Source organism: Sphaerodactylus townsendi, linkage group LG02 (genome assembly GCF_021028975.2).
Source record: "Sphaerodactylus townsendi isolate TG3544 linkage group LG02, MPM_Stown_v2.3, whole genome shotgun sequence".
NCBI classification, from domain to species: domain Eukaryota; kingdom Metazoa; phylum Chordata; class Lepidosauria; order Squamata; family Sphaerodactylidae; genus Sphaerodactylus; species Sphaerodactylus townsendi.
In genome coordinates this window covers 17,782,678-17,795,491 of record NC_059426.1, presented here as the reverse complement: position 1 = coordinate 17,795,491, position 12,814 = coordinate 17,782,678, and the positions used below count along the sequence as shown (strand labels likewise).

At 43.2% G+C, this 12,814-nt stretch overlaps 1 protein-coding gene across 2 annotated transcripts in view; it reads left to right on the top strand.

Moving 5' to 3' along the window:
- PARD3B (par-3 family cell polarity regulator beta) overlaps window positions 1-12,814 on the top strand; it is a 680,328-nt gene that overhangs the window by 290,497 nt on the left and 377,017 nt on the right. For both annotated transcript variants that reach the window (XM_048484334.1, XM_048484335.1), the window contains exon 12: window positions 10,117-10,290. In XM_048484334.1, the coding sequence (XP_048340291.1) occupies window positions 10,117-10,290 (174 nt within the window). The remainder of the gene's footprint in view (window positions 1-10,116; window positions 10,291-12,814) is intronic.

The window sequence follows — 12,814 nt, the reverse complement described above, 5'->3', positions numbered from 1 at the left end:
CAGACCTCTGTAGTTGGGAGACCCATCAAGATTCAAGGAAATCTTCAGGTTCTACTTGAGGGCTGTCAACTTTAGACAGAGAGAAGGAAGCAGGAAAGGGGTGGGGAGGGGTTATGAGTCTTTCAGCAAAGGGAAAGAGGAAATAATCGGGGAGGGAAAACAAGATACCTCCCATAAGTCCTTGTGGGTTCTGACTTGTACTATACTATGAACTGTACAGAAAGTGGAATTACAAAGTTTGAAAACAATGTTGTAAGAGCAGGATGATTCCTACGATACAAGACTGTTCCATTATAAAGGTGTCCCTCCTGAACTGTCCCTCCATTCTATTTCTGTTCCCATCCCTTTGTACACAGCAAGATTTTTCTACTGCTATGCATATCGACCTGGTGTAGTTCTTACGAGTGATGGACTCTAATCTGGAGAACAGGATGTGATTCCCCACTCTCCCACGTGAGCAGCGGACTCTCATCTGGTGAACTGCATTTGTTTCCCCACTCCTACATTCCTGCTGGGTGACCTTTGGCCAATCCCAGTTCTCTTAGATCTCTCTCAGTCCCACCTACCTCACAGGGTGTCTGTTTTGGGGAGAGGAAGGGAAAGGAGTCTCCTTACAGGAGAGAAAGGCGGGGCATAAATCCAAACTCCTCCTCTTCTTCTTCCTCCTCCTCTTTAGGTGAATCTTGAAAATAATGCCTGAATTGGGATAGTTTAGTGCAGGGGTAGGGAACCTGCGGCTCTCCAGATGTTCAGGAACTACAATTCCCATCAGCCCCTACCAGCATGGCCAATTGGCCATGCCGACAGAGGCTGATGGGAATTGTAGTTCCTGAACATCTGGAGAGCCGCAGGTTCCCTACCCCTGGTTTAGTGTATCTGATCATGAGATCACTCCGACCTTCAGGCAAATAAATGCATCTTCCTCTCTGGCGGAAAAAGGGCAGAGCATATATTTATTTACCTATTTATTTAAAACATCTTATTTGTCACCTTACTACCTTATAGGGCTCAGGGCAGCTTGCAGTAAGAACTGTGGAAGCCACCTTTCCTTCTATCTGCTCCCTTCTATACAATGCATAGTCACGATGGGAGTATTTGCTTTAGGTAGCAAATGTAATATTCAGAAGTGTAAAGTCTTTCTCCAGAATAATGCTACCCTGAGCAAAACAGTCAGGGGCTGGGGGTCAGATCTATTTCATGTAGCAGGTAGTTTCTCATTAAATGTAAAAGCATCAGCTGGTACCTTAACCTAGAAGGTGTGTGTTAATGCGATCCTATGGGCATGTTCTCCTGTGTATGCAATGTTTCTTTTCAACATCCACGTTAAAGAGGCTTGGCGTTGTTGTTGATTTTGTTAAAAATCGTGCGTCATCTATGTTTTCCTTCCTGCTATTGATCTTTTCCCATTTCTCCCTAAAGTAAATTCTACTTGTTTCCAGAACTTCAGGTGATATTGGCTTCAGCGTAAGCATTGGATTTAAGAGAACTGAAGTTCTGCTGTGAAACTCTAAGTATATAAAATCATTATTTTGATAAGGATAGCCTTGTGACAACTGGGGGGGAAGAACTACGGGTGAGAAGCGGGTTGATAAATGAGTTTCAGAAGTGTCTTGGGATAGCATCTAGGAAAGAGGTTAATACTAAAACAAATTCAGTTTTTTTCCCCCCCACTGTAATATTGAACTGGAAACACTGTCGTTCATTATGAAGGAAAATTGACAATGTTGTGAAATGGCTGTATAGATCCATAATTGCGGAAATACATGACTTGCCCTGCACTGAGAATCTAAGCCTAGTCTACCGAAAGAAAAGTGGTGCTCAAAATAGTGACGAAAGGCTATTGTAAAACAGCTGTGGACTTTACCTGTTTTGGAGACAGCGGCTATAATCCACACAATTTCTACGAATACCTTTGAGCTTATAAACAGACTGTCTCAGAGGGTGTCCGTGTTTGTTTGCAGTAACATCGCTAGATGCAAGTCCTATAGCACCTTAGACAGAGGTGGGATCCAACCCGTTCTCACCACTTCTCTAGAAGTGGTTACTCATTTTTTCTGAGTGCCGAGAAGGGGTTACTAAAGCAACCTCCCTGCCCAATAGGGACTGGAGGTGCGTGTGTGCGGCGGCACCACTGTTTGAATCCCACCACCATTGGAACCTGTTATTAAATTTTTTGGATCCCACCACTGACCTTAGAGACCAACAAGATGTTCAGGATATGAATTTTGAAGACTCATACCCAGAGGTGTAGCTCCAAGGGGGATGGGGTCCGTGATGCACCGGGTATGCGCCCCTGTGGGGGCTTGGTGGGGGCGTACCGGGGTGGGACAGGGGCGTTCTGGGGTGGGATGGGGCGGAGGATGCACTGGTGCACCAGGCGCCTTTCCCCCTTGCTACTCCTCTGCTCATACCCCACCAGTCTTGTTGGTCCCTAAGGATACTAGAATTTAGACATTTAAAAAGTCACCTTAAGAAAAAAAAAATCTGGATTGGTGGATGGAACATAAAGCCTGGGGCGGTCTGAACAAAATCATGAACAGGTGGATATGGCAGAGCTTTGGCAGAGCATTTAAAAATAGAGAGTGCCTAGAGCAGGGAATCTGGCTGAACGCTTTGCAGGCTGCATCTGGCAGTTCTGAGTGGGCAGTGCAAAACACAACTGACACTTTTTCTGGTGCCTGTCAAGTATTTCTAAAAAAAAATAAGCAGGGCCAGGTAGAGCTTGTGATTGGCCAGTGGAGATCTGATGGGCTGTGCAGATCTTTTAAAACTTGCTTTGGTAGCAGCTGCCTCCACCACACAAGGATCTTCAGTGTATCACTGAATATTAGCCGAGCCTATGCAAGAAAATACGTTTGAACAGTGCAGTCATTTTAAGAGGCTTCCTGTTAAACAGAGCTTCTGCCTGAAAAGTTGAAGAATACCATTAGAGTTCTGTATAGCCTCTCCCCTCAATATTTTATGATAGGCCCATGATGGCGAACCTATGGCACTCCAGATGTTCATAGACTACAATTCCCATCAGCCCCTGCCACCATGGTCAATTGGCCATGCTGGCAGGGTCTGATGGGAATTGTAGTTCATGAACATCTGGAGTGCCATAGGTTCGCCACCACTGTGATAGGCTCTGCCTCTTGCAGCAGCCATGTCAGAATTCCAAAAATGTCCAGAGGTTTGAAACTGCTGGGGTAACCCTGGTGTAGCGGACTGCATTTGTATTCATTTGTAAACCTATGATGCTGTGTGATGGGTCTATAGAATTGCTACTAAATTCTGCATAACACTTGGTAGCAGATTATCATGCATGGCCATAAGGAGCCCACTACAGAAATGGAGGTTGTGGTGGAAGAGGGTATGCTACATTTTTGGGTGGGGGAATTACATCGGGATCTTTGGCTAACCTTGAAGACGGGAAGATCGCCGATGTCACACCAATCTTTAAGAAAGGATCTAGGGGAGGCCCAGGAAATTACAGGCCAGTCAATTTGACATCTGTTTCTGGTAAATTGGTAGAATCTATTATTAAAGATAAAATTATAAAACATGTAGAAAATCAATGGAGACATGTAGGGAGTGGTGTCCCCTAGGGATCCGTTTTGGGACTAGTGGTCCTTAACCTATTCATAAATGACCTGGAAGTAGTGGTGAATAGCGTGGTGGCCAAGTTTGCGATGATACCAAATTTTGTAGGGTGGTGAGAACCGCAAAGGATTGTGAAGAGCTCCAAGCGGACCTTGATAAATTAGGTGAGTGGGCTGAGAAATGGCAAATGCAGTTAAATGTAGCTAAATGTAAAGTGATGCACATAGGGGCAAAAAATCCAAACTTCACATACACTCTACAGGGGTCAGTGCTATCAGTCACAGACCAGGAAAGGGATTTGGGCGTCTTAGTTGATAGTTCCATGGGAATGTCAACTCAATGCATGGCAGCTGTGAAAAAGGCAAACTCTATGCTGGGGATAATTAGGAAAGGAGTTGATAATAAAACTGCAAAGATTGTCATGCCCTTGTATAAAGCAGTGGTGCAACTTCACTTGGAGTACTGTGTCCAATTCTGGTCACCACATCTCAAAAAGGATATTGAAGAGATAGAAAAAGTGCAGAGAAGGGTAACGAGGATGATTGAAGGATTGGAGCACCTTCCTTAGAGGAGAGACTGCAGAGTTTGGGACTCTTTGGAGAGGAGACGTCTGAGGGGGGATATGATTGAAGTCTATAAAATTATGCATGGGGTAGAAAATGTTGACAGAGATAAATTTTTATCTCTTTCTCACAATTCTAAAACCAGAGGGCATACATTGAAAATGTGGGGGGAAAGAATTAGGACTAATAAAAGGAAATATTTCTTCACGCAACGTGTGATTGGTGTTTGGAATATGTTGCCACAGGAGGTGGTGATGGCCACTAACCTGGATAGCTTTAAAAGGGGCTTGGACAGATTTATGGAGGAGAAGTCGATCTATGGCTACCGATCTTGATCCTACTTGATCTGAGTTTGCAAATGCCTTAGCACACCAGGTGCTCGGGAGCAGCAGCAGCAGCAGCAGCAGCAGCAGCAGCAGCAGAAGGCCATTGCTTTCACATCTTGCATGTGAGCTCCCAAAGGCACCTGGTAGGCCACTGCGAGTAGCAGAGTGCTGGACTAGATGGACTCTGGTCTGATCCAGCAAGGCTCTTTCTTATGTTCTTATAATGTCAGTCCATGCTAAGCCTGCCCAAGGTCTGCCTTCATTATTTCTCATTTTTTCTTGATTCTTTGTGTGTGCGTGCACCCACGTGTGTGTACGTGCATGCATGGAGGGCTGGATCCATCAAACTTGCCATATTTTAAATAATGTGATTGTCAAAGACTGTTGAGAATTCCAAACTTCATCTGGTATTGCAAAAATTCATCACTTGTAAGCCAGATATGGTCCAATGAAAGAAAAGGCCCAAACAAAAATATAGGCATACAGAGACTGTGAGATTGTTTTTCTTCATCATAGAAATGCTGTAGAGGTGTGCACATGTCAATATCTTGAAATAAAAACTATCATGGCAACCTATAGGTGCCTCTCAAAGCTTGAAGAATGGTGTTCTTTATAGAATGAGACTTTACAGACTTCCTTGGAACAATTCTTTCCTAAGTTTGCACAAATTTTTAAAAGTTCCTTAAGAAAGGCAATACCTGTAGATGAATGTTAACAAAAGAACTGAGGCATGCAGACAAAAAAAAAAGTTTTTAACTGCAGGAGGTTTTCAAAAATCTTCACAGAAGCTCCCAACAATAAAATCTCCATTCTTTCCTCTGACCAGTAAAATGAATCTCTTCATTTGAGCGAGGATTTTATTAGAACACAAAAATCTATGAATACTCCGAGCGAGATCAGTTCTGCAGTCTTTTCACCCCCTGTCAATTATAAAACACCTCCCACAGTTGAATTCCTGGTTGCATTGTTGTCCTGGTATATGCTTTCTTTGATACTGGCCCCTGAAATTTTCTTACTGTTTGAACCATTATTACATTTCTTCTGTCACTCCTTTCATGCAGTACAGTAATAATTAAAAAGGAATGGCAGTAGGGGTTTTTTTTGTTTTTTTTTTAGGAAAGCAAAACACCGTTTGTGGCTTGCATCGTATATCTTATTGTGAATTCTGCATGCTGTAGGGCGAGGAAATCCTTATTCTTACTGATGTAATAGTATACGATTTTTGTGTATGCTTTTGTTACTGCAGAAGCAACAATAACTTATTTTATATCGTGATGTTAATCTGTAACATATTTAGTGAATTTTTGGTCCCATCCAAAGGAGGGTGGGATTTGCTGTTGGAAGCAGCGCAGGAGCTTGCCAGTGGATTTGCCCTCCCTGGCACATTTGCCCTGGAAAAGGTGCGCGTCCTCCTGCCCGCAGGAGCCACATGCCTCCCCAGCAGTGGGATGCGGCGCTGAATGCTGTGCCAGTGTCCCTTCGCCTCTGCCACAGGCATAGCGGGGACGGTTTGTGGGTGTGGCCAGAGGAGGAGCCAGTGCTAATCACCTTCCTTTCAGCCATTTCTCCTGTTGCTCTGGTGGCTGGGGCTTCCTAAGCCTATTAAGTTTTTTGGTGGCAGGCAGACTTTTTCATGTTTTTAGCCTCCCCGTGCCTCTGGAGAGTCCCCATGGGAGTGGCGGACTGTCAGGAGGCCTGTTATTATGGGGATTTTGCTTTTGCTTCTTTCTGTATGCTGAGGGTGGAGGAATGGGTTAAATGCATTTCTAACTGACTTTCAACTGTCTTCTGTATGATGTTATACTGTACCAGGTGCTGGCCAAGGTCAGTGCCTGGCTGTCTTTACCGTTATCTCTTTCACAGTTCCTTTTGGGCATGCATTCCCACGATGGGGGGGGGGGGGGGGGCAGTCTGCTTTCACTACTGGGTTTTTCACAGGCAAACTTTAGTTCTGGCATGACCAGAGAAGATCTCAATACTCAATAAACTACTGTTATTTTACATGAGTTTGTTTCAGTTTTGGGGATTCTGACACGGACCAGCCTGGCTGCGGCACAGTGTCCATCTACCCTGCTGTTTGGATGGGGCTGCCCTTTAGAATCTTTCTGTTGACAGATCTTGTGTATTTAGTTTTCATTTATTTAAAACATTTTATTCCACCTGTCTACCCAACCACAATCACCAAAGTGGCAAATACAATTTTTTTTAAAAAAAAAAGTTTGAACAATTAAAAACAGCCCTTAAAATGATAAAACAATTCAATAAAAGCACAAGAGCGAACAACAGGGAGGAGGACCAGTAAATGCCAAACAAAAAGTCTTCCCACACTTTTGGAGGACAGCAATACAGACCAATCCCCCCCCTCCCGGGAGGGAGTTCCAGAGTTTTGGTGCTGTAACCAAAAAGGCCATCCATCTACCCTCGAATGGTAGCAGGACCCCCGAAGGTGACCAGAATCTATGGTTGGTCATATTGGAGAAGGAAGTTTTTAAGGTATGTTGATCCCAGACCACACGGGGCTTTAAAGATTTATGCGAGTGAAAACACAAGTTACTGCAAATGCCTACCGCCATTGGAAAATTTCCTGTAAATGTTCAAATTACATCCAACTTCGAGGCTCATCGTGGTCCATCCTGTTACCCCTCTTATCAAAACTATTATTGCAAAGAACTCCAAACTGTCTCTTTGTATTATTTGTAGTTTGTTCCCCCCCCCCCCCCAATGTTTCCTTTGGCATATTCTGTACTTTATTCAGCTTGGACCTGTATTTATAAGGCAATGGTGTTTAGTTAGATTTGGCAGCACAGTAATAAGAATATATTGAATGCTTTAGTGGTGGGGGGGAGTAGGGAATCAGATTTGAAAATATACACATTATGGACAACTAAGACATATGACAGATATAAGCAGCTCTGACAAGTGCTTATAGAAAACTCTTAATGAGCTTATGATTGAATCAAATTCATTGTAAGCAGGCTAATGGTTTTTCAATGCTGCTTCCTCTTCCGTGTCTCGCTTTTCACCGCAGACTCTTTAGGTCCATGTTAGGTTCCTCCAGGTTTATGGAATTGACATGAATTATGTAAACTAAGATATCTCTCAGATAAGAGAAACCACTTCCTTAATAAGAATTATTATTAGGCCTTTAGTTTCTTTTAAGAGTGAAATTGTTTGCTTTGGGCAAGCAGGAATAGTGGCAGATATTGAATTTTAAAATGAAGTCCCTTTTTTTTAATGCTCTATGTCTCATTTATTTATCTTTATGGAATTACTCTTCCAAAGATCGCTAGCAGTCAGATGTAATTGCTCCTGTGCAACCAGCTCATGAAATATATCTGCGATATTTACAAACCCAATCCAAATAGGGGGCTGAACTGTCACAGGGAGTGGTGGAGGGCCGTGCCAGTGCATTTCCCCCTCTGCTAGTACAGCAGGCATCCCTGCCAGCGGAGGAGGCAGAGGAGCAACTCTGGTCTCTACTCTGGCATGGGGGTCAGGTGGGTGGGGCGCTAGTGGGGGTAGAGCCCACTAGTGGGGGTAGAGCCGTGGGTAGAGCCGGCCCTGCAGTCTTGCGCTGCCTAGAAGTACACTGTAAGCCTGTCCAATGGGGCAATTCGGGCAGCCAGAGGGATTTAAACTTTCCCTCCTGGGGGAATCCCCGCTCACCCCCTGTCTGGATTGCGCTTCTTAAATTAATTACTTACGATGGATAGATAGATCCAGCTTTTTTGCCCAGTGTGGATCCAAAGCAGTTTATAACACAGTTTTCTCCCCTTCCCCTTTTATCCTCACATCCACCCTGTGAGGAAGGTCAGGCTGAGAGAGAGTGACTGGCTCAAGGTGACCCAATGAGCTTCCAGGGTACAGTGAACATTCAAACTTGGGTCTCTCATGTCCTAGTCCAGTAACCTGACCATTGTACCAAACTGGCCGGACACATATGGAGATGACCCTGACCGAGATTGTAGAATATTCTACTGTGTGACCTGCGACACAGAATCTACTTGTTGATTTGAGGCTTTGTTTTCTTAAAGATGGATTAGTCCTCATTCTTTTGGGGAGGTAAGACGAAGAGAGTAAAAGCAATTTCTTCCAATGGCCAGCTTCTAAAACTAGTGGTACCCCACATGAGCACAAAATGTGGATTGTTTTTACTTCTTGTTGTGGTTCTGCAATTTTACACATGTCACTTTCCTCATGCTGTTGTGAATTTTAACACCTTCCCCCCTCCATTCATGAAAATTTGACGTCTTACCTTCACATAGCCGCTACTTTACCAATGTTGTGTATGCATTATTGTTTGGAATGTGGATTGCTGCATTGGTTAGATCTGTTGTGGAGAAAGGCTCAGTTTAAAAAAGTACAGTAGGTTGGGAAAATAGTGTGTCACATTTTACTTACCCCATGTCCATTTGTATGCAGGCAATGGAAAAATCACACATGAGCAACTTAAGAGGACAATGTATATATTATAATAATATACTCAAACTCTTGTTAACTGCTTTAAAAGTTAAAATGGTGGTCCCTGTCCCTTGTATGATACTGTCCTGTATATACTGCATTGCCAGTTTCTTCAAGGTTTATGCTTGTGGAAGAATTATGGGATCAGTTTTAACCGGGGACAGTCTAGTACAAGACAGACCAGTATTACAAGATTGCTGCTGTTAACAGAGGAGATATCAGTATGATGCTAATTTCACTCTGTGGGATGGGACAAAGGTCATGAGTACAAGGGAATGTACAAGAGCTTCAACATTTTCTCCTCAGCTGTCCCAGTTTTATTCAGATGGTCGCTTCTTGGGTTGGAGGCCACTTCCAAAATTCTTACTAGCTTGTGGATTATGTGCCAGTAAAGAGGTCTTCTTTTAGAACAGGGTGGGAGAGCCTTACCCTTACTTGGATAGCTCAGGCTGGCCTGATCTCGTTAGATCTCAGAAGACAAGCAGGGTTGGGTAGTACTGGGACCATCTGGGAAGTCCAGGATAGCGATGCAGAGACAGGTGGTGGCAAACTACCCGTGTTCCCCTCTTGCCTTAAAAACCCTGCGGGGTTGCCTTAAGTCAGCTTAAGACCACCATGCACAACCTCAGATGCCTCTGCGCATATAGCTGACTCAGCTATGGATTTTGGCAGCTGCTTGTCAATCTGCACTGATTTAGGCTGATTCAGTATCCTTTGTGAAAAGCAGATTTTGGAGGATGCTGATACTGAGAGTACCGTGTCTTGGCTCAAATTGTCATACTCCTTGGATCACGTTTGGCAATTTGGGTTTAAGAGGACGTGCAAACGCCAACTGTGGTGTTTGGTTTCGGTACATGGCTGTTTCTATTCAGCATCAAGCCATAGTTAGGTGTTATTTTTCAATCATCCTGCTGGTTCTAATTGCAAGAAGAATATTTGAAAAAAATGTCATAAGCTTACCTGTGATCTTTTGCTTCTGACATATTTGCCTGTGCATTTTCGGTTGCCTTCTGCTTCCTGTATCTATTATAGTCATAATATTTCTTCCAGGATATTGTTAATCAAAAATAGATGTTCTCCACAAATTCTTCCTCATCCTCTAATTGTGGTTTAAAAAAATGTTTCTGTATTTTGCTTACTGTATTTCACACTTTAAAGGACTGTATTTAATACCGTTTTTACAGGATGGCCGATTGCGAACAAATGACCAGCTTCTTGCAGTGAATGGTGAATCTTTGCTTGGGAAATCAAACCATGAAGCCATGGAGACACTGAGACGTTCCATGTCTATGGAAGGAAACATTCGTGGAATGATCCAGCTGGTGGTTCTCAGGAGACTGGATAGGCAACCTGAAGTGGTATGAGAAATGGTTATTTCAGACTACTGATTTCTGCACCGTTCTATAACGACAGTTGTAAAGTATCGCTGAACTTCTGTGGATGTTTATGGATTCAGTCCACTTGTTCTTGTATGGGAATGCTGGGCTGTCGTGGGTTAAAAATTAAAATATATGCTGAATAATTTGGAAGCCCTGTTAGATTAAAATAATTATATAAAAGCAACATTTTGAGTCAGCACATATTGAAAATCTCTCTCTCTCTCTCTCTCTCTCTCTCTCTCTCTCTATCTATCTATCTATCTATCTATCTATCTATCTATGGCTTGATCTTTATGGTGAAAAGTAACAGGACAAAATGTTGCATGTAGAAAATGTCACTCTAAAACAGTGGTTCTCAACCTGGGGGTCAGGGACCCCTTTGGGGGTCGAACAACCCTTTCACAGGGGTCGCCTAAGACTCTCTGCATCAGTGTTCTCCATCTGTAAAATGGATAAATGTTAGGGTTGGGGGTCACCACAACATGAGGAACTGTATTAAAGGGTCGCAGCATTAGGAAGGTTGAGAACCACTGCTCTAAAACCTTATTTGCTGTAATGCAGATACAGGGGTTATCAGGTTGTTCATACAGGAAAACTAACACATGGCCCACAATTCCTAAATTAAAAATAGGAGGGAGGGAGACATCCACTGTTCTTTGTTAATATGGTAGGCTGCAATTCTTACTCACAAATAAGCATCCTATTTTTAAGCGTTGGCCTGCTGATGTCCTACAAAGATTTTCCGGTCCCTCTTCATCCTGAATATCCTTTAAGTGTTCCTACTTTTAAAAAAAGAAAAGAAAAGCTCATTTCCTTCTCTTCTTCCCAAATAGATCTTTGCACATTGCCCAGATGTATGGAATGCATGCACATTTCTTTCACGTGCCCCATGAAGAATGTATGATCAGCCCTTGATTGAATCAAACCCATTTTAAACAGAAATTAATTTTATAGGATGCGCTTGCGGTTCAATTGTAATTCCATTTGAGGCTGAAGACTCTAGCAAAGTGGGCCGTGACCCGTCCTTTTTCTTACCTGAACGACTTCCTCCCCGCTGCATTCTGGCTTGGTTTAGCAGGATATGTTTAAATATCCATTATTTTTTATTGGCTGGGACACTAATGGAACCTTTTCATGACAGCTCTGTTTCACTAGCTGAATACTCTAATTAGGCACCATACTGATCAGTTGTTGGGCTATCGATTTTACTGTTTATCAAAGAGCCAGAAAAGCAGATTTTTGTTGTTGTTGTTCCTGCTGTTAATTGAAAGCTATCCCTCCCACTAGGTACGCATTCACTAGCTTGAGCCCTGTGATTCCTGCAGAAGCCTAGAAAGACATGGCAAATGTTGGCATAAAAGAGACACAGTGATCTGTAGTGGAATGACGTGTGGATCTGAAAAGGTGCACTGCTTTAGCTAATAAGTGCAGAAACAAATCAGAGTTCAAAATAGTCTTTTTCCTCAGGACGGATCTGTTTTTCTGCCTTCTCATTTTTGTGTATTGAGCAAAATGAGAGGATCACAAACCTCTCCAACAAGTTGATCTGCTTGTTTTTTATTTATTTAGAGAATTTACATGCCATCTTTCCAGAGAATTGCTGGAGGTGACTCACAAGTTTTTAAAAATGCCATAACATCATAAAAATGATAACATGATAACCATTGCTGGTTGTTAATGATGAGTTCAGCCAGTTTGAGCTGAGAGCTATATTTTAATGTTCTCCAGCTGTCCGGGCCCTGCGGGACCTTGGGGATTTCCGCAGGGCCTGTAAGACTGAGTTGTTCCACCGGGCCTTTGGAGAGACCAGCCCCTGAGGGTGCCCCTGCCCCCTCCTCTTTACCCCCATGGGCCCTAATACCATCAGGACCCATTATTTCGCATTAGGAGGGTTTCGTAAGGGTGCGGGCGATGCTTTAAGATATGACTGTTGTTTTAATTATATGTATGTTTTTAGCTGATGTTTTATCTGTACACCGCCCTGAGCCCTTCGGGGATAGGGCGGTATACTGAAGTTAATTAACAACAACAACACCACCACCACCACCACCAACAACAACAACAACCCAGAGTCCTTCGGGGATTGGGCGGGAAATAAATCCAAAAATAAAATTTTAAAATAAATAAAAAACATAAGCATAAAAACAAGCCAGGGGCATAAAAACAGCACTGGGGCAAAAAAAAGTAACACTGAACAGCCTAAAAACACATCCTCATGCTAGAAGAAAATCATAAACAACTGAAAAAAATGTAAAACCCTTACTTAAAAAAAGCTTGAATATGTTCTGGTCTGACACCCAGAAGACATACTCCATGAACTTCAAGCAGAGGAAGCATCCTGAAGACAAGGTGCCACCACTACAAAAGTCCTCTCTAGTTGCTGTCCAGCTTTGCTTTGCAAGAAGAGACACAGACACCAGGCTTAGGAATCGATCTTAACTGGCAGGCAGGACAGGAGGGGGTAAGGTAGTCCTTCCACTACCCCAGCCCTAGGCTACTTAGG